Here is a 25,741-nt window from a genome sequence, read left to right as displayed (position 1 = left end):
TAGGCTGCAGATCATTCAGGTCCATTTTATTCTCTGTGCAGGGAAAGCAATATGCATATTGGTTGCCTTTACAAATATTATTTTTAGAACACTTTTTTAATAGGTAAAATGATTAAGTTTTTCTACTAAAAGTTGAAAGGTTGTGATAGAACATGAGGTTTGAAGGAGTTTCTTCCAACATGAGATACATATTGCACATTTGTGTTATACTCCTGAAAAACAAATTGGGAAGCTAAACCACAAAAACTGCATACCAATAAGGGTCTGACAAACTCAAAAACAAATGTAAGTATGTTCAGATATGTAGAGGGTGTTATACACAAATGAATTAAGGGTCACCATTTCACCTTGAACTCTAAACTTCCTTGCTTATGTTTGTTTGAATATAGTTGTAGTGCTTCAGTAAATATAAACTCTTTCACAAGTTGTTAGTCAAAATTATGAAATACATTTAACTGTCTCTTATTCTCCTTGGCAGATTGAAATAGATAATGGTGATGAGTTAACTCCTGACTTCCTTTACGAAGAGGTTCATCCAAAACATCATGCACACAAACAAAATTTTGCCAAGCCTAAAGGTCCTGCGGGAAAAAGGGGAATCCGAAGACTAATTAGGGGTCCTGCAGATGCTGAAACGCCCACTGATTAAAATCTATTACTTGCACTGGTAATAATAGATTACAATGAGATGAAAAATTCCAATTTTTAGTAATGAACTGAAATCATTCCACACTGATATATGCTAGAAATAAGCCTTGTTTTTCCATAGCACTTATCTGGCTCTGCCATTTTAGAGTTTATATTGTCCATATAGTGTGGAAGAGTTGTTAATCAGTTCAGAACTAGAAAAGGATTACAAAACTAGTAGTGCTTTATTTTTAATTATTTAATAGCTATACACTTTATAATGAACTCCTGATCTCTGTACTGAATATTGATTCTATGTAATCTGCAGTCAGTTCTTACTATTGGGTTAACTGTCACTGTGGGGCTAGATTTGCAAACATTTTCTCACACGAGGAGCCCACTGAAGCTAATGAGAGTACTCCTTTGAGTAAAGATTTGCAGGAGTGAATTCTGTAGCAGTGTTCCAAATAAAGACATACTTTTTTTCCTTGCAGCCATCATGAAGGAAAACATTTTATTGTATGTAATATCTGTCTCAGAATAGAGAAGCTGACTGAAACTAATCTACCTGATGCAAATATTCAGGAATAGCTAGATTATTTTTCACACAGAGATTTTGCTGCTTGAAATTAACTTCTAGTTTTGTGGAACTGTCATTTAACGAAATCTGACACTGAAAGCACTAGAATTATTCATACGTTTATACCATCCTTAAACTGTTATGTACTGTATGATCAAGTAAAACACTACAAATTTGCATAAGTCAGTGCATTCAGTCAATTATGGAGCTGCTCTAAAATCACTATACTAAAATGTTTCTAAATCATTCTGTTAAACTATATTACCTGTACACTCTGATGCAAAATTGTTTATGCTTAGTAAAAGGCTTCATGATACTGAATCAGTTCTTGAGAGAAAACAAATTGATTACAAATGGTTTTCCAATGCATTTGCCGTTTCTGCTGCAATATAATAAATACATTATGAAGGCAGCTTTTTTCCTTGGATTTGTAAATGCTGTTTAATTTCAGAACATTCAACTTGTTTTTAAAAAAAACTGCTGGCAGAACCTTAATAGCTTTCACTTTAGTTCTTTTATTGTTTTTCTAAATCAGCTACTAAAATAAGAAAAGGAGAGTCTCAATTTGCTTTAAGTAGATCTAATCTGTTCAATAGGAATAGCAAAAATACACATTTCAGAATAAGTAGGTAAGAAAATCAAGTATTAGATATGTCAGTTAAGTTCTGGATGAGCTTAAATAATTAAAATTTGCTTAAATGTGACAAATGATCCAGTAGTCAAAGTATATTCCTAATAATGCAGTGGTTCTCAAACTTGCATTGCTGACCCCTTTCACACAGCATGCCTGATTGTGACCCTCCTTATAAATTAAAAACACATTTTTATGTTTAACACTATTATAAATGCTGGAGGAGAAGCAGTATTGTGGGTGGAGGCTGACAGCTGGTGACCCCCCCCATGTAATAACCTCACAATCCCCTGAGGAGTCACGACCCCCAGTTTGAGGATCCCAGTTCTAATGGGACTTAGGTTTTTTAAAAGATCTAAATATGAAGTGTTTGCAGGTCTTCGGTCATTTCATAATACATCCTAGGTGTTGGGCATGTACATTAACAGATGGCAACATCACAATTGTGCTTGCTTCGTGGGAGATGTATTTTAATCTCATTTTCTGGGGAGATAATGCATTAGCAGTAATACTTCCTGGTGTCATTTACTTTAGCTCCTCCGATTATTTCCATTATTAAAAATGTTTTGTTACCCAATCTGTTAAGACTGCACTGAACAATCTGAAAACAACGACAGAGACTTTTAAGTCTATTTTATACTGCAATAAAAATTTACATTTCAGCTATTTTTAAAAATTGCATATATTGTATCAGTGCTGTTCAATATATTTCTCTGATCCTCAGTTAATCTCCTTCCATCCCCTCACTGCTCTGATCTTCCTCCTTTGTCTCTTTTGCCCTCTTGTAGGGCAAAGAGGTTTGTTCTCCCACAGATTTTTTCCCCCTCTCTTCCCTGCACCTATCAGGTATGTCTCATGTTTTAGCTTAACAACATAATGTCTGTGTAGTACATTGAACAAACCACTATAAAATTGCTATGTGTTTATTTAAAATAACTGAATCAGGAGCTACTTAGTGCTCTCAACTCCATTTTAAAAAAATGTGAAGTTAGACCCTCGTGATTAAAAAGCACTGCTGCAGAAGAAACTTTTTAGAAACATTCTTCAACAGTTTTTCTCACTGTTTCTCTGTCAGGAATTTTATCAGCCCTGTACTTGTGGCTCAGTTGACTTGTGCAATTAAACTTTTACTTTGAAGTGGGAATATTAAAGGCTTTCATATTTTAGGTCTTATGGTTTTTGGTTATGAAATGGTCAAGTCTAGTTGGATATTTGTAGGTAGTATTACTACACTGCACTACTCACTGGTTGAAGGTTAGAAATATTGCTTGGGATGAAATTTAAGTTTTTGTTTTAAATGTAACTTTAAAAGGAAAATAATAAAATTAGCTCTCGTAATCTTGGGACTCAGTCAAATAGAACATGTGTGATCTGCTGATCCATACAACTTGCTGAAGTCTGGAGCTATAGTGCCATTACTGCAGCCTATCCAGGGGAGCTGCTGCAAAAGGGCAGAAAAACCCAACTCCTCTCCAGTTTTGTCAAGGAATTATAGACCTGGAGGAGAACTAGCAAAATGAATGTTCTCTTGTGCCACAAAATACCCTGTGTAGGCCCTTTCTGTGCCCTCTAGTCCTGAGGTGTAGGTCTGTAGAAAATTTTGTATAGCCCTTGTGACACATATTACAACTGCATGCAATATCTGTGGGGACCATTTTGTGTGAAGTGTATGAGTGATCAGTGTAACACTTGCTGGGCCAGGAATTGTATGCGACTCCAAGGGAGGAAGGTTGCCACAGTTCTGCTAGGAATTGAAAACAGTAGGAGGTGATTAAGTTGAATCACTCAGGTTGTAAACACCTCCAGAGAGGTACCATCCCTCACAAGGTTTGGTTCAAACTGGTTTGGACCCTGGTTCAAACTGGGTCTTCCCAGAAACCAACAGCCAAAGAAAGTGCTTTTGAAATAAAAAGCCCTGGTTTAAACTGACTTGGGGACTTCTTTCTGTTCCAGCAACTAGATAGGACCATCTGTCCAAGGGCTCCAACCTTTGCAGGAGGGTTGAAAAGATTTTGGCCTACTAGGGCCCGATAAGACTGATGGGTGACCTCTGCTAAGCTTTTAGCACCTATATAGGAACTTGGGTTTTCATGTTTTACTGTAATGCTTTTACCTTAAGAATAAATGTGCTTGCTTAGAAAGATTGTGCAGTAACTGGTAATAGTTGGCAATATGCTGTTCATAGCCTTTGGAGAGAAAGTATAGCAGAGCCGTGGGCCTTTAGGCAGACTGGCTTGCTAGGGATACCACAGTGTAAGGCAGGCAGCTGTGCAGGCTTAACCCCCCTGGGGCAGTAGGGAGAAAAGTTGGGTGCTCTCAAGGGACCATGGAGGGGGTGATATGGGTTACCGTGAAACTATCAGCCCTATGTCAGGAGTAGGTCTTCAGTGGTGCCTCAGAGTGTGGAGGAGAATTGGCTTCTCCACTTACCCTACAGAGTAGGTAGGAGAGACTGTTGTCCCCATTGCTTAATCATCAGACTGCTGATGTAGGGGCTTATGAGCTCCCTGTCACTATCACCTAATGGGCTGTTCTGGAACCCATCCAAAGCCAGAACATGTCAGACTGCAGCCTGTTAAAAAAAAATTTCATGTCAACTGCTGGCTAACAAGCGCTGTGTAGTCTTTGCCGATATACAACCAACGTGCAACGTGGAGTGTTACTGCACTTTCCCTCCACACTCCAACCCAGAAAGACAAAGCCTGTGCTTATGGTAAAATAGTCTCTTGGAATAGGACGCAGCCCCAGTCACTAATGGAGTTGAATGGGGCCTTATGCTATGCATGCTGAAGTATTCACCCCACCACATTATCTATTCTGTCATATATGTTCAAGAGACAAAAGCACTAAGTAGTATCTGCTTAATACTTTCTTGTCAGTGAACACTTAGAAGCAGCACACAATAAGGGCATTAATAAAAGCCAGGACTGTTGTTTCTTGAAATATTACTGGTCATTTGATGGTTAAATGACTCCTTTCTAAAATGCTTTTTGCCTTCATAAAGCACATGGGGAAGGATGTAGCTGCTAGAACAAATGAATGTTAGTAATGTAATGAATAACTCAAATCCCCTAGTTTATTTAGTAGATTTGTTAATAGAAAAAATATAGATGACGAGCAGGTGATAAATTACTTTTGAAACATCCATATGGTAAAAGGTAAATTTGGGGGAAATGAGATTTTTAAATTAAGAAGTTAATTTGTGTTAGAGGTCTGTATAACAAATCATGCTATTAATATCATTTGCTTTATGTAGGCATTGGATAAATCTAAAAGTGATTAAAATACTGATTATGGAATCTTTCCCCCAGTACATATGTATTGAATGTAAAACACCTTCAAACATTTCAGTTAATTAAACCTCTTCTTACTGTCTATTTTGTAATTTTAGTTTATCAATAAAAACTGAAGTTTTGGTTCAGTGTTATCTGGGGTTTTCTGTAATATCTTTCAGCAAGAACTCACGTTACAAAGCCATCATGCATAAGTATGTAATTGTCAACATATGTTTAGACACTGCACAGAATAAAAACATTGCTAGGGGAGAGATGTGCTCATGGGAAACAAAATCCTCCAGTTGCTGCTAGTGATGAGTATCAGCCTGTGAGAGGGTTGAGGAAGCAGTGGGAAGCTGCTTTTATAAAGCAGCAGAGAGGCCTTCAGTGTGGGGGAAAGCTCAGTACCTTTCACACCTGAAACTTGTGAATTTTAATTAAAACTATAAAGCAGTGTACTGTACTCTGAAAGAAAAATCTGAATTTATAACTACCACCTTGGCACCCATGCAAGATACATTGTGGTATACTTCAACAATTGCAGTTCAGTTAATGTTCATTACACACCACATGTTATAAAACAGTATAAAGAGATTAGATAATGCCAAGCTGAATTTTGGCCTAAAATGAGAATAATTTAGAACTTGAGGAGAGGAGTATTCAGATTGAGGGGAGAACAACTCTGGTATCGTCAGCATGTCCTGGCCTGCTATCACACTGCCTTTCTGACCAACTGGGGAGAAATCTTTTTGGGAAGTTTGAAGGTAGCACATAAGAATAGAGGAAAGTGTCCAGAAAGAAGGCTGAGGTAAAGGTCAATGATAAGCGAGTTTAAAGTGAGGTTGGAGGAAAAAGTGGTATAATGAATCCTTATCGCATGCAGTCCTAGAACAACTCCCTTATCTGGTAGTTTGATAGGAGGCTGCCTTTGAAGGGGTTTTCTAGCAGGTCTGAGAAGGGCCTGTCCATTGGCTTCTTCCACTCCACCACTTCCTCTTAGGAATTTGTGTACCAGTGGATGAGAAACATGATGGGTCCTGTCATTGTTCATTTGAGTCTCATGTCTTGGATGAGTAAATTGTGATGATCTATAGATCATCACAACATTGATATACAAAAAAGTTTGGAACTTCCATTAAGAACTGATCCTTTTGCCACCATCCTCCTCTTTTTTTTTTTTTTTCCTTTTTTTTTTTTTTTTTTCCTTCTTTCTCCTCCTGGTCAGAGCCTTTTGTTTCAACATACGAAGTACAGCGATCTCAGGTCGCTGGCTTGTTAGGGCAGAACTGGCTGAGAAAGGAGCCTAGTGGTTACATTGCTAATACAGTCACCATGCAGTCATCACCCTCTCTGCAATAGCAGCATTCACTTGGGAGCCCTGGAGCTCTGTAGGGTAATGCCAGCTCCCCCACAACATATCATTCCCAATCTGAAGTGGGGGGGAGCCTGGGGCTTTCGAGCAGGACCTTCCAATAACCTCCCTCTGCCTTACTCAAACTCCATTAAGTGGCCCAGGCACAGATTAGAGTCCAGCTAGGGGTAGCTGAAGGACCCAGGCTGAGCTGGCTGGGTGTACATGCAGGGAGGGAGGCTGCCTATGCCCCCTGCCACACTCCAGGGAGCAGCTCCTGCACTGGGGCTGACCTTGAAGTTCAATGCCCACTGACCCAGCACTTTCCCCCCTCCCGCCAATTAGAGTAACTGGTGGTGGTGACTTGCTGCTCTGAGAAGTATGATTGGCATTCCAGACCTGAGCCACTAGCTCCCTGCTCAGCCCCCGTCTGGCATGCACTGGGAACAGAATTTAGTTCAGTGCCAACTGTGGCTCCAGCAGTGACCCAATCTGAGGCTCCTAGATCATGTGCCCTCCTAGGCTAGTTCAGCCACCCCAGCTGAGACAGGAACAGGTTCTGGGTCAGCGGCGGCAGCAGCAGCTTTCTTCTTTGCCGCCTCCTTGAGCTTTTTCTTCCTCAGCTTAAGCTCCTTGCACTGTTTCTTCTCCATCTCCTGGAATTTGGCACTGTGGCAGTCCACCTTGTGGCCAAAATGCTCCTGGGCCTCGGCCAGTTGACGCTCCCACTGGGCTTTGGCCTCCTTCTCCTTCTCTGTGTGCTGCCTTCTCCCGCTGCCAGTCCTCGATCAGGTGTGGCATCTTGGCCTCCTTTCCAAGGCAGGAACAACAGCAATTGCATTTATAGTACAATCTGGAGTTGGACTTCATTCTTTAACGGCCTCTGGCCCAGAGTGGGCCTGCATTGCTGATACCAGTACCAGGTCATCTGAGCTCAGAGTCCCCAGACCTAGCTTAGCTTTGTGATGTTGATAGTGACATGCTACATTACTGCTGACAGCAGGGATTCTCCCACCAGTGTAGTAATCCACCTCCCTGGGAAGGGTTAGCTAGGTCAATGGAAGAATCTTTCAGTCAACTGAGCATGGTCTATACCTGGGGTTTGGTTTGTTTAACTGTTGCCCCCACCATGTAGACACAGCTAGTCAACAAAAGACTGCTTCTGTTGATATAGCTAATATTGTCCGGGAAGAGGGTGTTCCTACATAGACAGAAAAAGCCCTTTTTCAGTGTAGGCTGCACCTACACTATGGGGATATCCTAAGGTATGTCTACAGTGCAATAAAACATCTGCATCTGGCCTGTGTCAGCTGACTTGGGCTCATGGGACTATCAAATTGCAATGCAGATGTATGGGCTCAGGCTGGAGCCTGGGCTCTGGGACCACACAATGGGGAGGATCCCAGAGCCTAGACTCCGACCCAGCCATCTACACTGCAAATTTAGAGTCCTGTAGCCAGAGTCCCACAAGTCCGAGTCAGCCGACATTGGCCAGCTGTGGGTGTTCATTGCATTGTAAGCATACTCATAGTGTAGATGTATACTAAGAGCTACACTTAATCTCTACTTTGAGAGGCAGGCAGAGGCAGTGAAATTTCACTTTAAATCAGTGAAATATTTTCTGCAAAACATGGTCTTCTAGCACCTGAACTACCATGATCTGAAGTGCCTCAGATGCATGGGCTCAAATACTGAAAAATAAATCTTTAAGCATACATGTTTGGGTACAGTAAGCACTAGAGCAGAGACTGGCAGACTTTGGCACACAGCCCTTCAGGGTAAGCACCCTGGCAGGCCGGGCCAATTTGTTTTAGCCTTTCTATTCCATTTTCAGCACACTTACATTTTGTATGTAGAAAACCATAGTAGATTATCCATCTCTTGAGCCACATTAGAATGTGACACGCAATACAGCATTCCTACTCCCCCAAAAAAGAGATGGCCTTGCCTCCTGCTCCTCTGGCAGAGAATAGGAAGTGGTACCAAGCCCAGAATGTTCATAGCCAAATGTTCAAAAGTGGGCTGTGTTTGTCGAGCTGGAAACGTTTGACCCATTTTCCAGAAGTGCAGAGAACCCACAGTTCCTATTCATCCTGTTTAAGATCATCTAGTCTGACCTCCTATATCTCACGGGACATTAAATTGCACCCAGTTACCCCTGTATTGAGCCAAATAACTTGGTTTGCTTAAAGCATAACATCCAGTATGGAATGATTTAAAGACACTATGAGATTGAGACTCCACCACTTCCCAATGGTAGTTTGTTCCAACGGCAACTCACCGTTAAAACAAACAAAAAACTGTACAATTGTGCCTAATTTGAATATCTGTCATCAGCTTCCAGCCACTGGTTCTGACTCTCTCTGCTAAAGAGCCCTTTAGTACCTGGTATTCTCTCCCCACAAAAAGGTACTTAAAGAGCTCAATCAGTTTAGTTTATCAAAAAGATTGAGAGGTGATTTGATCAGTGTTTAAGTCACTCACTGTAAGGCATTTTCTCTAGCCCTCAAATAATTTGTGGGGCTATTTTTGGCAAGTTCAGTTTTTCAACATAACATTTTAAAAAGTAACACCAGAACTGGATGCAGAATTCCATTATCAGACTCACCCATGCTGTGTACAGAGGTAAAGTAGCCTCACTATTCCCCTGCATATAATAAAAGCCAACAAAGTCCACAAGTGTCTGAGGAGGGGGAACAGTTGTGGGTCAACCTTTATTCTAAAGCTGCTTTAGTTAAGGACTCTTTTGTAAGAAAACTCTAGAATCTTTATTCTGAAAATGGAGAAGCTCTACCATAAACGGGCCTAAGTGACACATTCCTGCCGTGTTAATACTTAGAAGCTGAGGTTTACAACTGTTTCATTTTCTTTTGAAAATGGCTTGACTTCTAAGTAACATTTTGCACCAGACAATGAAGAACTCAGTCAGGTGCACTCAGGAGATACAGACTCCACTCAGTTGATGAAATGGAACAGTAGAAATCACCCATCGTTTGCAATAACGGCGTGAAACAACGTGCTGTCGTCACTGAAGTACTGACATAAAACAAAGGTCCAGGTGGGAGCTAAAGAGCACACCAAGGTTGAAAAACAAATCGTGAGCTAGAAACATGTAAAAATCCTTGGCTGCTCACATACAAATGAATGATCCACTAATGCTATAGAATAGGTGAACAAATGCACATTTGACAGGTAAGTCAAATAGTTCTACTGCATTGTTGATGAGTAGTGATATGTCTTCACTTCTCTACCCACCAAAGCAAAAATGCTTGAGAGCTGATATTTCATACATTAGAGGGCAGTAAGGCTGCACGCAAGCTCCTGCGGATATGGAAGAGCAAGTATGTTCTAGGAAGGTTTCCTCAAGAAGTGCCCAAAGAGACTTTTTCTGCCTTCTTATAGCCTTCTTTACTTTTTGTCTTCACAATCTGCTATTCTTCATTTTTGTAAAGTTCAGTTCTTAACAGGAACCTCTTCCCAATCAGCCTGAGTTACATTCAGGGTCCTCAGACACCTCCAGTTCTAGCACCAGTTATAAAGTGACTGTTTCCCAAAGCTGCCTAACATTCTAGCAGTAAGAATGTATATTAACAATTATGGCTCATTCTGACTCATGTTAAAACCCTTTAACCTATGCTCAGTTTAAGTCACCCACCATAACAATGTTAAAGTTAATTTGTATTCAGATGTATGTGTTAGTCCATTTATTTGAAGAGGCACTTTAGGACTTATTAGCTGTATGGGATTTGTTTACTAATATAATTACCAATTTGAAAATGACACATACCACACCTGTAATGGAGACAGATCAAATCTACTCTACTCTGATTTGAAGTGCCCTAAATCCTACTGTTCTTGTTCCATCACAAGCATAGATTTCATTTTGTTCAATTGTTTTCCCATCCACAATAAGTTGTCAAGAAAAAGTTGAATGAATGGTAGGTGCGAAAAGGGAAGTTTATTTGAAATTCATATCTTCTATTTACAAACAGTAGCATTTTTATACAAGCTCAATGTAGGTTATTCGTTCACTGTGGAGTGATCAATTTTTAGCCTGTGGTTTGGTCCATCAACATTTATATATTCTTTTATTATAAAACCTTTCAAGTACACAAGTCATTTTAGTCTATATAAGCTCTTATATTAAACTCAGCTATTGGATGTGAAGACAATGCAAGTTGGTCGTAAAATGGCACTATAGTGATAACTTACAAAATGACTGTATTAATGATACTTTACATTTATATAGCATTTTCTCCAAGGATCTCAGAATACTACAAAAACAGGTCAAACAGCTTTTTCCTAAATGGAAAATTGAGGAATAGAGATTAAATGGCGTGTCATTAGGTCATATGAGTCAGTAAACTCAGTGAACCCACATCTATCAATTCTCAGTTCTCTACTCTCAATTTGCATTGAGTAAAGTAGCTCAGTTTATTTTAAATGGGTATTACTAAGATCATGTAGTTTTAAGAAAAAGCTGGACAAATTAACAGGTGTGACTGTATGACAAGGTTGCTTATGGTGGTGGGGGGCTGAGCTCAGCAGCCTTGGGGTTCACATCCAGTTTATATCATACATTCTTCAAAGCTCATGCTTCAGGGTTTCAGCTGGCTACCTGCAGGGGTCAGGAAGGGATTTTTTTTAATGATGTCTTTCCTAAAGCATCAGGGATGCCCACAGCGGGAGATGAAACACTGGACAGGGAGGACTAGGGCTCTGAGTTGACACTGAGTAGTCTCTCTCTCTCAGGTGCTTGGCTAGCTGGTTCTGGCTCACATGTAACTGGTGTAACGATCACTATACGTGGGGCTTGGAAGGAATTTCCCCCCAGTCAGATTGGCAGTGACCTTGGGGGCAGGGGGTTACCTTCTGCTGCAGCATGTGGGTGCGGGTCACTTGCCAGGATTATCTGGCTATATATCTCACTTAAATCATTTCCCTGCCATTGCAAGGGCTTAGGCATTGGCCTGTGGCACTTAATAGTTTAGTCTCTCGTGGGCTGTACTATTTTAATTTAATTTAGGTTGTTGGGTTTTGTGTGCAGGTGCTGGCCTGTGATATAGAGCTGGTCCAATTAGATGATCTGGTGGTCCCTTCTGGTCTTGAACTCTGGACTCTATGACCACATGGAACAACAGATTAATGCAAGTTACCTGAACTCTGGCTGAGAGCAACATAGACTGACCTCTTCAGTTTAAGCAAAAACATTTCAAAGTAGAAACCAAAAAGAGCTAGTCTTTCTGCTTAGAAGCAATTTACCAGTCAATTCGTTTATCACTGTCTCCTTGTAACAGGTATATGTTACCCAGGGAGCTACAGAAGCCTGGATTCTAGTCAGGAAATATAATTAGAAAACAAAGTGGCGATGGTATGGCAGAAGCACAATGTGTTGCCATAAAAAGAACCTCTGCGTTCTTGTTTTCTAAGGCCACTGAAGAAAGTCTTATGGAAGTGATTTAAGATACCCTTTGTTTTAATCAGTCATCAACTCCCTTAAATGACTAAAGCATAAAGTCTTTGAGAAAATTCCTTGCCTGGTGGCACAGTGGTGAAAGGCCAACAACAGATTGCACGTATAGGCCACAAAAGCCTTGAATGCAGGAATAGCACTAAACTGGTAAGAAACAGATATCAGGCTATTATCTCTTGTAGATGCTGCTGGACCTGCAAAAGTAGAGCAGATGTGGATTAGTTACATTACCAGAACACAATATATATTGGCTAAACAAACCTTAAAGTGAAAATCTATGTACCATCTTAATGTCTGGCCTCCTGTTCTTTTTTTCATTCAGACACTGACTAGCAACTGAATACATTTTGTCAATGGAAATGGTGTCCCAATCACTCATTTTTTCATCAACATAATCTTCAATTGTCTTTTCCTCATCTTCAATTTCTTCTTTGATACTTAACTGTAAGAGAATTTGGTAGTGTTAAAACTGTTTTGAATAGAACAACTTTGTAAAAGGAGCAGTGAAGTTTAAACTTGTGAGTACTTTACATTTTTCTGAGAGATAGGGTGGGTGAGGTGATATCTTTTATTGGATCAATCTCTGCTGGTAAAAGACACAAGCTTTAAACACGTGCATGCATGTGTGCATACACGTAAAGGACAAAACAAACAAACAAAAAAAAGCCACCATGGCTAAACAGCAGAGTAGGAAAGCCAATTACAGGCAAAAAGGCATCCTTTAAAAATTGGAAATCAACTCCTAATGAAGACAATAGAAAGGAGCATAATCTCTGGCAAGTGTAAAAATGTAAGCAGGCAGCCAAAAAAGAATCTGAAGAGCAACTAGCAACAAAGACATAAAAACTAACAGCAATTTTTTTAAGTACATCAGAAGCAGGAAGCCTGCCAAATGACCAGTGGGGCCATTGGACAAACAAGGTGAGAAAGGAGCACTCAAGGAAGACAAGGCCATTGTAGAGAAGCTAAATGAATTCTTTGCATTGCTCTTCACTGCAGAAGACGTGAGGAAGATACTCATGCCTGAGCCATTCTTTTTAGGTGACAAATCTGAAGAACTGTCCCAGTCTGAAGGGTCAATAAAAGAGGTTTTGGAACAAATTGATAAACTAAACAGTAATAAGTCACCAGGCCTCTTCACCCGAGAGTTCCAAAAGAAATCCAATATTTAATTGCACAACTATTAACTGTGATATGTAACCTATCACTTAAATCAGCCTCCATACCAGATGACTGGAGGGTAGCTAATGTAAAGCCAATTTTTATAAAGGACTACAGAGGTGATCTGGGCAATTACAGGCTGGTAAACCTAATTTCGGTACCAGGCAAATTGGTTGAAACTATAGTAAAGAAGAAAATTATCAGACACATAGATGAACACAATATGTTGGGGAAAAGATATATTTGAATTGGAAGAAGTATAGAGAAGGGCAACAAAAATGATTAGGCGTATGGAACGCTTCCATCTGAGCAGAGATTAAAAAGACTGAGAATGTTCAGTTTGGAAAAAAGAGATAACTAAGGGGGGATATGATAGTGGTCTATAAAATCATGAAAGGTGTGGAGGAAATGAACAGGGAAGTATTATGTGAAGGAGTAAATAACACAAGAACCAGGATTCAACCAATGAAATTAATAGGCAGCAGGATTAAAACATAAGGAAGTACTTCCTCACACAATGCACAGTCAACCTGTGGAACTCATTGCCAAGGGATGTTGTGATGGCCAAAAGAATAACTGGGCTCAGAAAAGAATTACATAAGTTTGTTGTGGATAGCCACTGATGGATCTATTCGCCAAGATCATCAGGGATGCAACCCCATACTCCGGGTGTGTTTACATCTCCCCCTGCAAGAAACTGGGACTGGATGACAGGAGATGGATCATTCAATAATTGCCCTGATCTGTTTACTCCATCTGAAGCATTTGGTAGAGGGAGATGTAGAGACACCAGGAATATGGGGTTGCATCCCTATGTTCTTTTAATACAAACTTAGTATAAGTTAATTATTTCAGTATACACTCCATTTTAAATAGAAGTTGTAAAGCAATTTTCTGCTTTTAGATGGAACACAAGCCGTGAACTTTTACCCAGTTAAGGCTCAACAGTCCCTTACTGAGTTCCCCAGTTCTCCTGTTTGCAAAAAAAAAGGTGTGATAGCTGCCATGAGATGAAGTAAATTTACTTCAGGAAATGGTGAAAGATGCATGATGGAGTTTGACTGGTTCCTTTCTTTTGTTAGGAAAGGATTTACTTCTATGGAATTGTTGAGTTCCTTTTCCCAGATGTTGATGCCATGTGTCGCCCGTGGCCCAGAGGGGTAGTATAGGGCGGCTTCCTCAAAACTGGCCTTGTGTTTTTCCTATTCTTGATTAGACTCTCTCCCACTAGCTCAAGAAACAAGGGTTCCTGCATTACTCCTGAAAGAAGACTGTGGCAACTGGATGCACTGTCACTACTTCCTGGGTGGTAAAGCTGGGATTTCTCCAAACTGGAAAGTATGGATTATTATAAATTCTGGGATGAGGAGAAAAAAAAGTCAGTACCAGTAACTGTGGCTCCCGGTTTTCATCTATTGGCGAAAGTCCCGTTATTATTTCCAGTAAAACCTACAAGAAAACCAAAAGAGGTAACAGCTAGGAAAGCATCCAGAAACAGTTAACACATAACTAATTTGAAACAAAGGAACAAGATCTTCTGTTTATATTTATAACAGTTTCAAGTGCAAGTCCCTAGGATCATGGCTTGCAAAGAAGAGCACATTTTTGGACATAACTGGCTGACTCCTGCCTCTCATTTCCCCCATTTCTGGAAGAGCAGGTGAACTCCTTTTCTTCTCTCACCCCATCCCTCCTAATGAGGTTCTCCATTTTCTCCCTCTCCTGCCCAACTGAGGGGAGAAATTGGTTTGTCACCCCATCTCTATTTCCCTTCCATTTTTACCTTGTGTGCAGTATGGACATTCCCTGGAGTTCTTCCCCTGACCCCATATGGTGGTGGTCATTTTTCCTATTTACCACCTGCTTCCTCCCCAGCAGGTGGTGGGTGTTTTTCAGGTACTTAAACATTCTTCCTTGTCTTTTCACCTCTAAGCTGACAGCTCTTGTGATGCTGAATAATCTGTTCATATTTGGGTTCACCACTTTCCTGAATAGAGCAAGGAGCACTAACACTCCACTCATACTGATTTACTAGCAAGCTAGGCATGAGGGGCATCAATTACTGTGCTTCAGCAGCACACTGCATTGAGGCTTGGGGTTGTTTGTTTTAAAAGCAGAAAAGTAAGAGAACCAGTTCCCTGTTATAAACTATGCAAGTGGAAACCATATTTAACATATAAATGTAACATCTTAAGGACTGTAAAGCCAGGATTAAATTTAATTGGAACATGCTTGTGATCTTACATTGATGCTCCACAGCATCAAACTCACTTTTCAGCAGAATAGCAGATACCAGTAGTAGATTTAAATGCCAGTTCTAATTAATTAGCATTTTCAAATACCTTCAAACAGCGCAACAAAACAAATACATTTACTCTTCAAGGTACAAAGTGGTTTCCTTCAATCAGTAAACATGGTATATGCAAAACAAAACGGTGACAAATGCTGGGTTTTCTGTTTCATGAACTTTGGCTTGTAAACGTTCTTCATTTCTAAAAAGGAAGCAAGTACAACAGTTTTCTATTTGCTACTCACCACACCAAAACTGAAAATATCAGATTTGGGTGTTATCTCTCCGCGCAGCGCTTCAGGTGCCATATAGGCTGCTGTTCCCACAATTCTATCAGTCATGATGGTTTTTGTGAATTTCACAGATGCCCTTGCAAGTCCAAAGTCAGAAATTTTTGGCACAAATGATTCATTTAGTAAGATATTTGCACTGGAAAAAAAAAAGTTATTTGTAGTAGTGGAGTAACTCTGTGTTTTCTATCACACTTTTAAAAGCATTTAAACATCTGTACCTGAACTGTACTCACTATTTTAACCAATATTTGGAATCTGGAGAACTCACTGAAGTTGATGATTTACTTTAGTAAGCAAAATATGTGCAAGTGATCTTTGATGGGAACCTACCATAACTATCAAAACAAACTGCTCACTAAATAAATCAGTAACTGGCCGGCCAGCAGACTAATCCATGCACAAGCTCTCTTGGAGACTAACAAGGAGCAAAACTAAAGTACAGAAACTACTTAAAGGCTACTAATCCTGTTACATTTGTGTCCCAAAATTCTAGGCACGGCCTGAATACTCCTTCTTTAAACAAAACTGTACAGCCTTGTTAATTTTAGTAAAGTTATTGACATAGAATCCTCCACAAAACCCTCTCAATTCTCTAGCTCATCCTACACAAAACACCAAAGAGCTGCTTTTGGTGCATAACCATGAGCCAACAAAAATGGTTAAGGAGGCAGAAGGAATACAAAGATGTTTATTTTCCCCTTGAGGCATGAACATACCAAGTTAAGGGAAGTCACCTAGGCATGTCCACATATTAACTTACCCCACTTGTCTCTCTAACATCCTGCGACCAACACAGCTACACCACCACTCCATGCATGTAAGTCAGGAGTAGGCAACCTATGGCACATGTACCAAAGGTGGCATGCGAGTTGATTTTAATTGGCACTCATACTGCCCAGGTCCTGGCCACTGGTCTGGGGGGCTCTGCATTTTAATTTAATTTTAAATGAAGAGTCTTAAACATTTTAAAACCCTTATTTACTTTACATATAACAATAGTTATATTTTATAGACTTATATAACGAGACCTTCTAAAAACGTTAAAATGTATGACTGGAACGCGAAACCTTAAATTAGTGTGAATAAATGAAGACTCAGCACACCTCTTCTGAAAGGTTGCCGACCTCTGATGTAAGTCATTAGTGACCTTAAAGAAAAACTGCATTGAACTAGGCTAAGCTAAATGAAAGGGGAAAAAAGTCATACTTTTTACTGAATATAGATATTTATTTTACAATTTTTAAAATTTAAATAAATATTTTTGGCTTCCAGTACCTGAGACAGGATTAAAGAACCTTGATACCTAGACAGTATCTCTCCATTTTATGACCATGCTACTGGAACCGTAAGAGACCCATAGCAGACATCTCAAATAAACAAAGCCTATTAGAAACATTACTATGTCCAGCCACTCAGTCTTACTCTTAGAGCCTTCTAAGAAAAAAATTTAAACATAACCATCACTTATGAAAGATTGCTAGCCGCCTTAATCTTAACTTTAGACCAGCTATAAAAGGATCCCTAATAGACAATCACAGCTAGAGGCCAAACACTAACCAAGGATCCATCCACCGATGAGTGATGCGCTTAACTCTAAATAGGCCAGTGGGAACATCATATGTGAAAAAACCCACAACTTTTTGAGTAAGTCATAGTTTCTTCTCAGCTTAAGGCGGCCAGAAGCTTATCAAAGAGACCGTAATTTGATATGCTTCACAAAGCAGAATGGAAGCGAATTCTGTTGTGATTGTGTCCAACTACAAAAGACCAACCCACTTCTTTACTGCATATAACTCAATCAAGACTTAAGAGTAACAATGAAAACAACAATTCAGTGATGGCTTCCCAAATCTGCAGAGACCCATCCTTGTGCCTCTGTTATTCAGTTTCCTCAAGCTGCAGCAATGTGAAGACTGACCAGAATCTTGTTTGATTTCTCCACAGCTATTCATTACACCCATGAACACAGAAATTATAACAAGAATTGCCTTGTTTATTGTGCTCCTTCTGCTTGGAAAAAATATCAGCAGTAGCAGTCACACTCTCTCACTGAACTATTCACTGTGAAAAAGGACAAAAAACAGAGTCCAAGCAGGGGAGGAAAGGAGACAAAGTGGTACACAGGGAGAACAACTACCTCTCACAGTGGTCAGGAGACCAGAGGAGGGGTAAAGTAGAAGACACTCTGTTCCCCAGAGATTCCAGCTGCTGGGAAGCTTGAGCAGAGGGGTGGTTCTGACACACACAGAGTCAAAGCAGCAAGGAGCCTTCGGAGTGGGAGCTGGAGTAAGAATACTCCCTTTTTCCAGCACTCAGAGAGGATTGCAGGGTTGAGGTGAACTGGATTCAGCAGGAGTGTTGCGGGAGCCAGGAGATTCTTCATGACCTCCTCCATGACATTATCCTACAGTTCAGCCAGTCACAATCCTTCTCAAGGTCTAAGATGCTTGTCCCTGAGGGATGTGGCTTGATTGCTTCCCAGGCATTTCTTGAAATAGCTTGACTGCTTTGCTACTCTGAAAAACGCTACACAAAAATTTCTCTCTAAGAGCTGGAGGTAGCAGAAATTGCTTTGGGGATAACACGTGAGTGGAAGAGTCCACTTCCTCTGTACACCATTGGCATGCTAACTTGATTAAAGTCAGTCTCCATTACAGAGGTGAGGGGGTTTTTTTGGTGTTGTTTTGTTTTTAAAATAGCAATAACTCAAAGGAGGCACTCAGAGGAAATTCTCCAAAAGAAGAGGGTTTTCAGCTGAAAACTCCCCCATCGAAGTTGTCATGGTGCAGCATTACTAAAGTGACAAATGTGTAGTGACCAGCAAAAGCTCTTACACTGGTCATAGTTAGACTGGTTGCAGTTAGACAAGAACTGACTTTTGGATACACTAAGCAACCACACATCAGCTGTTCTACAATGGCAGCTCATGCCACCTTGACAGGGGCAAAGTTTTTGAACTCTACCTATGGAAATTCTCATCTGGCCACATCTTTGCAGCACAGATCCAAAAATAGTATTTCAGAAATCTTTTGCAGGAAAAGTTCATGTCCTTGAATAATTTTTTGAAGTGATGTTTTGAAGGTCTGTTCACTAAGATTTCATTTGTGGAGGAAAGATGAAGCAGACTTTGGAAAGAGACACCATACTCAAGAGAGAGATAGTATCTTCACACAGTGCAAGCATTTAGGCATAAAACAAAATTCAGAAAGACTGTATAACGAAGAGCAAGTTGCAAAGCCATTACGATACTTTGGAAAATGTGAAAAGATTTGGGGTCAATTACTTTGCATAAAACTGTTCTGTATACATATGCAGCTGTTCTGATATTCTCATACACCTCTACCCCGATATAATGCAACCCAATATAACATGAATTCGGATATAACGCGGTAAAGCAGCGCTCCAGCAGGCAGGGCTACACACTCCAGTGGATCAAAGCAAGTACGATATAATGTGGTTTCATCTATAATACAGTAAGATTTTTTTGCTCCCGAGGACAGCGTTATATCAGGATAGAGGTGTAGGTAAATCACTGTGAAATAAAGTTATCCTTAAAATGACTGACAAACAGGCCTTGAAATCTTAGGTAAACAGTCCTGATATAGAAAAATAGAAAATATTGTGATAAAAATTCTATCAAAGTGGGTGTTTGTAAGAACCAGGCAACCTTGGCAAAGTGGTTCCCTCTCTAAAATGCACTCTGTGGAAAAATTTGGGGCATTATTGAGCGTTAGCAGCTTTTACCTTTTAACATCTCTGTGAATATGATTGTTTTCATGTAAAAAGCTGATGCCATTTGCTGTACCTTGAGCAATGTTACACCTTGTACTCCAAGGAATTGGTGCAGTGTCATCCTTAAAAGAGAAAAGAGGGTGGGGGGGAGTGAAAATACATCAATATATGTATTTGATTTATAAATATGGATCCCAAAAGAGGAGGTAGATCTATGGAGGACTAGTTAGCACATGTTCCTTTATTCTTCATTCACTACATCAGTTTACGCTCTCCACCCAAAAAAAAAAAAGTGTTTGTAATGGTAACTGATAAGTCTGAGGTCTGGTCTATGTTTACAATTTATGTCAACTGTCTACAGTGCTCAGGGGTGTGAAAAAAACCCACTGAGTCCCACAGCTATGCCTATCTCACCCTCGCATAGATATGGCTAGCTCAATGGAAGAATGCTTGTGTCAACTTAACTACTAGGGGAGGTGGTGTTCCTCCCGTGACAGAAAAATACCTTCCATCGCTGGAGGCTGCATCTACACCAGGGATCAGCAACCTCTAGCCCGCAGCCCACCAGGGTAAGCACCCTGGCAGGCTGGGTCAGTTGTTTACCTGCTGTGTCCGCAGGTTCGGCTGATCGCGGCTCCCACTTGCCGTGGTTCGCCGCTCCAGGCCAATGGGGCTGTGGGAAGAAGCGTCCAGCACATCCCTCAGCCCGCACCGCTTCCCACTTAGCCTGGCAGGCCACGGGCCAAAGGTTGCCGATACCTGATCTACACTATGGTGCCATAGCGGTGCTGCTATAGTCCCTGTAGTGCCGACATGGTCTGATTTCTGATCCAGGAACATTTCTACTCTGAAAGGGGAACACAACGATCAGATACAGTCAAAAGTGTCTGCACCACATTAGAAGACAGATGAATGCTTCCTAATGCTGCATTAAATTCTTGAATAGCAGTACACAGGCCTGATCCCAAGTACATGGAAAGACTTGAAAAATCAATGGGAGTTAGGCATCTAATGGAATTTTCAAAAATGCCGAGGTGCCCATCTGCATATTAAGGTACCTAAATACATTTTTAAATGTGGCCCCTAGTGACTAAGACACTTGTGTATCATTAAAATGGGGGTGAGCAGGAAGCATGAAAAAAGTAAGAGATTAGAAGCAAAAGTTAATTTTGCTTCTGCCTCCTTTTGGGTCTAAAACAGGAAGATTACATGGAGTTTAGTAAAGAGACTATAGTCTATAAAAATCTGGTTTCAGCAACTCAGAAATAAAAAAATTAAAAAGCTTGTCTCTGCAATCTCAAAAGACTGATGATCTTTAAAACAGAAGGCATGGAAATATTATTTGTATCATTGGTACATGTGTCACCACGCCACTTGAGGCCAATTAATTTCTGTGCTAAATGGATAGCAGACACTTTAGATTTTAACCATCCCTTGTGATTCCCTCAGTACTGATAGAACACAGCAATTCTATATGACAGATCAAGATCTAAACTCCAGAGAGTAGGTTTTGGATGCCAAATAAACTTGAGGAGATACTGTTTATCATTAGGTCATTAACACTTTTTCCTTAACTCTCAAGTGACCTAGGGAAGAGGAAACATTTTAGGATAATTAAAGACCTGATGTTGTAATTAGGACAAACTCATTTGGCTATATTAAAATCTGAAGTGATAATAATCTGTTATGTTTCACTTCTCTTGCTTGCTTTCAGCATTGGTCTGACAGTTTTAGCTGCTTTCAGTAGGTTATTTTAAAGACTAATAAATGTTCCTCTCTTTCTTCACATGTGTAGCAATATGTAGATTTGTCGGGTTACATTTCCTCTTCCCACCCCTTTTTATTTTAAGAACTGCATCAGGTTGTTTCAAAACTTGCTCTTTATTGCTTTGATTTTACCTATATATCGGCAATCACCAAACTGCATATCGAAGAGCTAACTACATCGGCAACAATTACATCCTAGATTTTATTTCAGCCTCAGCAGTTGCAACATCACATCTATGCAACCAAAGCAAATTGTTCCAGTCAATAAACATCTTTATGAACATGAATGACACAGTGAAAAGCTAATGTTCCTTCACGAAATGATTGCAAACATACAATTTACCAGCACAAGATTTTCACTTTGGTTCATGGCACTAATTAGGCTGGGAGAATGGGGACATTTAACTCCCCTGATCTGTAGCTGAGTCAGCCACCTCGGGAAGAGGACTGGCATGAATTCCCCTTTCTCCAGCTCAGCTCAGCTCAGCCTAGGCTCTGTGTAGTGAAGGAGATGAGCCAAGAAAGCACCGCCAAGTACCCAAGTTGTTCTTGAAAGTCAGCAAGCCTAATAAGCATTCCAACAAACACCCATTTCCCTCTCTGGTCATTGGATGGAGAAGCCTTGGGGACATAACAGGGAATAAGCTTGCTCGCTCCCTTGCATGCAAGGGCCTGGCCTATTTCTGCCTCTCCTTCAGACTAGGAGTGGTCTGCCCAGCTCCCTCTTTCCCTAGTGCTGATTCGTGAGGTTACAGAGAAAGATAGCGAAAGATTTTCACATCCACCCCTTCCAAAGAAAGAGACTTGTCTACAAGCCAACTTGCATCAGTTTAAAGTGTTTTTTTGGTTGTTTTTAAACAGGTTTATTTACACTGGCACAAGTTTGTACACCAAGACACTTACAACTGGTCTACACTCAGATGTTGCATTAGTTTTCAGTTAGTTTTTAATAAGATTTGTATTAGTTTAGTAAAATCAAAGTGGACACTTTTATAGTGGATTAACCCTGGTTTATAATGGCTTAGTTTGGGGCTTGCTCCAGTTTAACTAAATTTGTTTAAAGTCACACTTTTAATAAAAACAGTGAGATTGTCTTTTACACCAGGCCTTATTTCAGTTCAAGACTGTCTTATTTCAGTTTAGCTTGATCAGTTTTCTACAGGATTAAGCTAAACTGAAATAAGCTACTCTTGAACCAAAATAAAGAATATCTATAAGCAGTTTAAAAAAAAATCTAAACTAAAAAAATCCGTTTTTTAAAAATCCCCAACAAGTACCTTTTCTGAAACTGGTGCAAGTCTGTGTGTAGTCTAGACTGGCATTTAAAGTCTTAACACTGACATAGTGGTTAGCTTGCTTATTTCATGTCTACATGTCTAAAAGTAACATTATAGTTTTTCTTAAACGGAAACAATTTTCTAAGAAAATCTAACCCTCTTGAGACTAATGCAAAAGAAACTAGTCACTAATGTCAGAAAGATGTGATCTTTCAGGACTCTCTTCCTGAACACGAAGTTCTTGAGATGAATGTGTATACTGTCAATTTATAATCTTTGAATAACTAGTTTTATTACTAACCCACATTTTTTGTTGTTGTTGAAGTCTTCTAAAGGGGTAATACTAGATTAGGGTTAGAAGGAAGTTATGCTCATTTGGCTCAGCACTGTACTAGGAACCCACATGAAGTAAGAAGCATTTCTTCTCATGTTTATACTGTAAGTTACATCTGTAAATCAAACTGACATTTCTGTGCCAGCTAACATTTTCTCCTTCATGTAGGTAGCTGCACACATGCCAAAGATGGACGGCATTTATTAGTTACTAGGAGGCTCAAGCCTACAGGATAAGTCATTTCCCTAGATCAAAAGGAAGAATTTTACTTACAGAAAATATTTATTGCTTAAATACTACTCTTCTGCTTGCTAAGCCTGGTTTACGGTTTTTGACACTGACTCCCATGCTCTGGAAGTGCCAACTGATGTTACAAGGACAGAGACTAGGGCAAGAAAAAAAGACTTAGATGCTGTATGCCTGACAAAAGATGGTTACAATGGACAGGGTGGGAAAAGAACATCTTATCACAAAAGATAATAGATTGCTCTATGAATGGTGCCATTTAAAAACCAAACAAAAAACTCTGGCACTCACTGATAACAAAGTTACAGGTTTTTCAACGTTTCACAAAACTTTCAGACGTTTTTTCAGTCTCTCGGGGAGCTGCCATTTTTCAGACAGATTGTTAAAGACAGTGGTCTAGCTTGTTCTAATTAATTAATATTATATCTGATCTCTTAATAAGTTAAAATGTTTGTATAAAATGTTAACTGTATTTGCCTTCCAGCTGGAACATAGTAGAATATCATAGCTTGACCACTTCAAATCCATTAGTGCAGGGGTCGGCAACCTTTCAGAAGTGTTGTGCCGAGTCTTCATTTATTCACTCTAATTTAAGGTTTCGCATGCCAGTAATACATTTTAATGTTTTTAGAAGGTCTCTTTCTATAAGTCTATATATATATAACTAAACTATTGTTGTATGTAAAGTAAATAAGGTTTTTAAAATGTTTAAAAAGCTTCATTTAAAATTAAATTAAAATGCAGAGCCCCCCGGACCAGTGGCCAGGACCCGGGCAGTGTGAGTGCCACTGAAAATCAGCTCATGTGCCGCCTTTGGAACCCATGCCATAGGTTGCCTACCCCTGCATTAGTGTCTCAAGGACATTAGAATAAACTTCTAGTCATTGGCAGAAGTAGAAGACAAAAAGTTAGAAAAGTAATAATAAATCTCACTTACCAGGCAAGCCAGTCTGTCAAGCAATGAACCATTGGGCATGTATTCATAAACCAGACAGGGCTGATCACCATCACCTGAGAAACCAAGCAGTTCTACTAGGTTCTCATGTTGACACCTGTGGCACAGAGAAACCTTAATAATTAGTTCTGCTGCATGATACTTCTAACACTTAGAAAAAAAAGTTTAGCCCTGTTAGTGGTTCAGTGTGGAATACTGATTAGTAAGACATCAGATCACTCAGCTCAATTAGTTTATTAAATCAAAGGCAGATCAGCATAACCAGAGAGGTTCATACATTATCAATCTCTGGGAAACAGAGTTGTAGCAGTTCAGTCTGTCTCAAAGTGAAAGCTTAATTTGACATATAGCTATAGTCCACTTGTTTATGACAAGTAGAAGATTAATATACCTTACTCCCCTTTTTTTAAATCTAGCTTCATAACTATTTTTCAGGTGCAAACATCTGTACCAACCATACGCAACAACATTCCAGATGTTAGTAGACTACAGAATACAAGTTGCATTTAGAGACATGAATTGTTTTGTGCTAATGGTAACCAATAAAATATATATATACATTCCTTAACAGAACATACATCTTTTCTGACATTCTACGAATTCAGTCATAGTTTTACAACTTAGCCTAAATGCAAAGTATTTTGGAAATACATGACATTGGCTAACAGCCCACAAACTCAATGAGGCTACTAAACTGTGTAGAATTAATCATAAGCCTAAATCTTTATCTTGAGCAGAAAGAATCCACAATAGTTTTGCAATGTTTTCACTTAACAGTTTCCAAACTATCCCATGCAAAAGTACAGCAAAGAAACCCTAAGGCAGCATGCTAACAAGGAGAACTCTGCAAATGTAGGCAGTCTATACCTACAGTTATGCTAAATTTGCATGACTTAGTACCTACTTTGCCATTATTTTTATTTCTTGATCAAACTGCTGTTTCAGATCTTGAATGCTTACATCAATCATCTACAAAGACAATATTAGTTCTCCATTAATTTTGTAGGTGATATTACATACAAAACAAGTTTATTGCAAATCTTACTTGGGGACACCCCTTTTGGTAAACAATAAAAAATTGGTTTCGAACAGTTGGCAGTACAATATGTCCTACGTAACATCCTCATCACACATCTTTGCTGACCCAGAAAGACAGTACTAATTCGTATTCAGGTGGTTACTCTCACAGATGCAAACACCTCTCCTTCCCACCCCAACCAACATCCTCCTGCAGAAAGTGATGGGCAGCCCCACCCATGCCCACATGCTTGCAAGGGAATTTCCTATTTGCCACTGCACTGGTCATTGCATTTCAAATCCTATCTAATAGAACGTTTTTTCCTGTATTCATACCAATGGGGAGGAAGGTTACTCTTGTGGCTAAAGCACAAGAGTGGGAATCAAGAAATCTGGGCCAAGATTTAACAAGAAAAAAAAATCAGATGCCTAAGTAAGGCTCCTAAATCCATGTTTAAGCACCTAAACAGAGCACCTGTTGAAGTCAATGGAAATTAGTTGGTGCTCAGTACTTGGAAGGGAGCGGGGGATCAGACCACTTCCTTAGTCCACATTTAGGCACATGTTTTAAAGTCATGGAACCGGTCCCATTCTTGGCACTACCAGAGATTTCCTTTGTGACCTTCCAGAGTCAGAGTTTAAGGCCAGAAGCAATCACCAGATCATCTAATCTGACCTCCTGCACATCAGGTCACTAAACCTTATCCAGTTATCCCTGTATTGAGCCCAAGG

General features: G+C 39.8%; 2 protein-coding genes across 4 annotated transcripts in view; one reads left to right on the top strand and one right to left on the bottom strand.

Moving 5' to 3' along the window:
- TWF1 (twinfilin actin binding protein 1) overlaps positions 1-5,265 on the top strand; it is a 41,721-nt gene extending 36,456 nt beyond the window's left edge. The window contains exon 9 of the mRNA XM_050936415.1: positions 479-5,265. Coding sequence (XP_050792372.1) covers positions 479-649 — 171 coding nt within the window. The 3' untranslated portion in view covers positions 650-5,265. The remainder of the gene's footprint in view (positions 1-478) is intronic.
- A 5,137-nt stretch (positions 5,266-10,402) lies between these two features.
- The window catches only part of IRAK4 (interleukin 1 receptor associated kinase 4), a 22,482-nt gene continuing 7,143 nt past the window's right edge, over positions 10,403-25,741 (bottom strand). For 2 of the 3 annotated variants that reach the window (XM_050936272.1, XM_050936274.1), the window contains exons 6-12: positions 24,897-24,961; positions 23,975-24,089; positions 19,426-19,535; positions 15,634-15,817; positions 14,485-14,547; positions 12,221-12,379; positions 10,403-12,131 (exon numbers count right to left, since the gene is read on the bottom strand). In XM_050936272.1, the coding sequence (XP_050792229.1) occupies positions 12,099-12,131; positions 12,221-12,379; positions 14,485-14,547; positions 15,634-15,817; positions 19,426-19,535; positions 23,975-24,089; positions 24,897-24,961 (729 nt within the window). In that variant the 3' untranslated portion in view covers positions 10,403-12,098. Of the gene's footprint in view, positions 12,132-12,220; positions 12,380-12,468; positions 12,521-12,960; positions 13,006-14,484; positions 14,548-15,633; positions 15,818-19,425; positions 19,536-23,974; positions 24,090-24,896; positions 24,962-25,741 lie in introns of those variants that run through there. The other variant, XM_050936273.1, reaches the window with a different exon arrangement.

The sequence above is a fragment of the Gopherus flavomarginatus genome, chromosome 1, assembly GCF_025201925.1.
Source record: "Gopherus flavomarginatus isolate rGopFla2 chromosome 1, rGopFla2.mat.asm, whole genome shotgun sequence".
Taxonomy (NCBI): domain Eukaryota; kingdom Metazoa; phylum Chordata; order Testudines; family Testudinidae; genus Gopherus; species Gopherus flavomarginatus.
The sequence above is the reverse complement of the archived record's forward strand: the minus strand, read 5'-3'. Positions and strand labels throughout refer to the sequence as shown.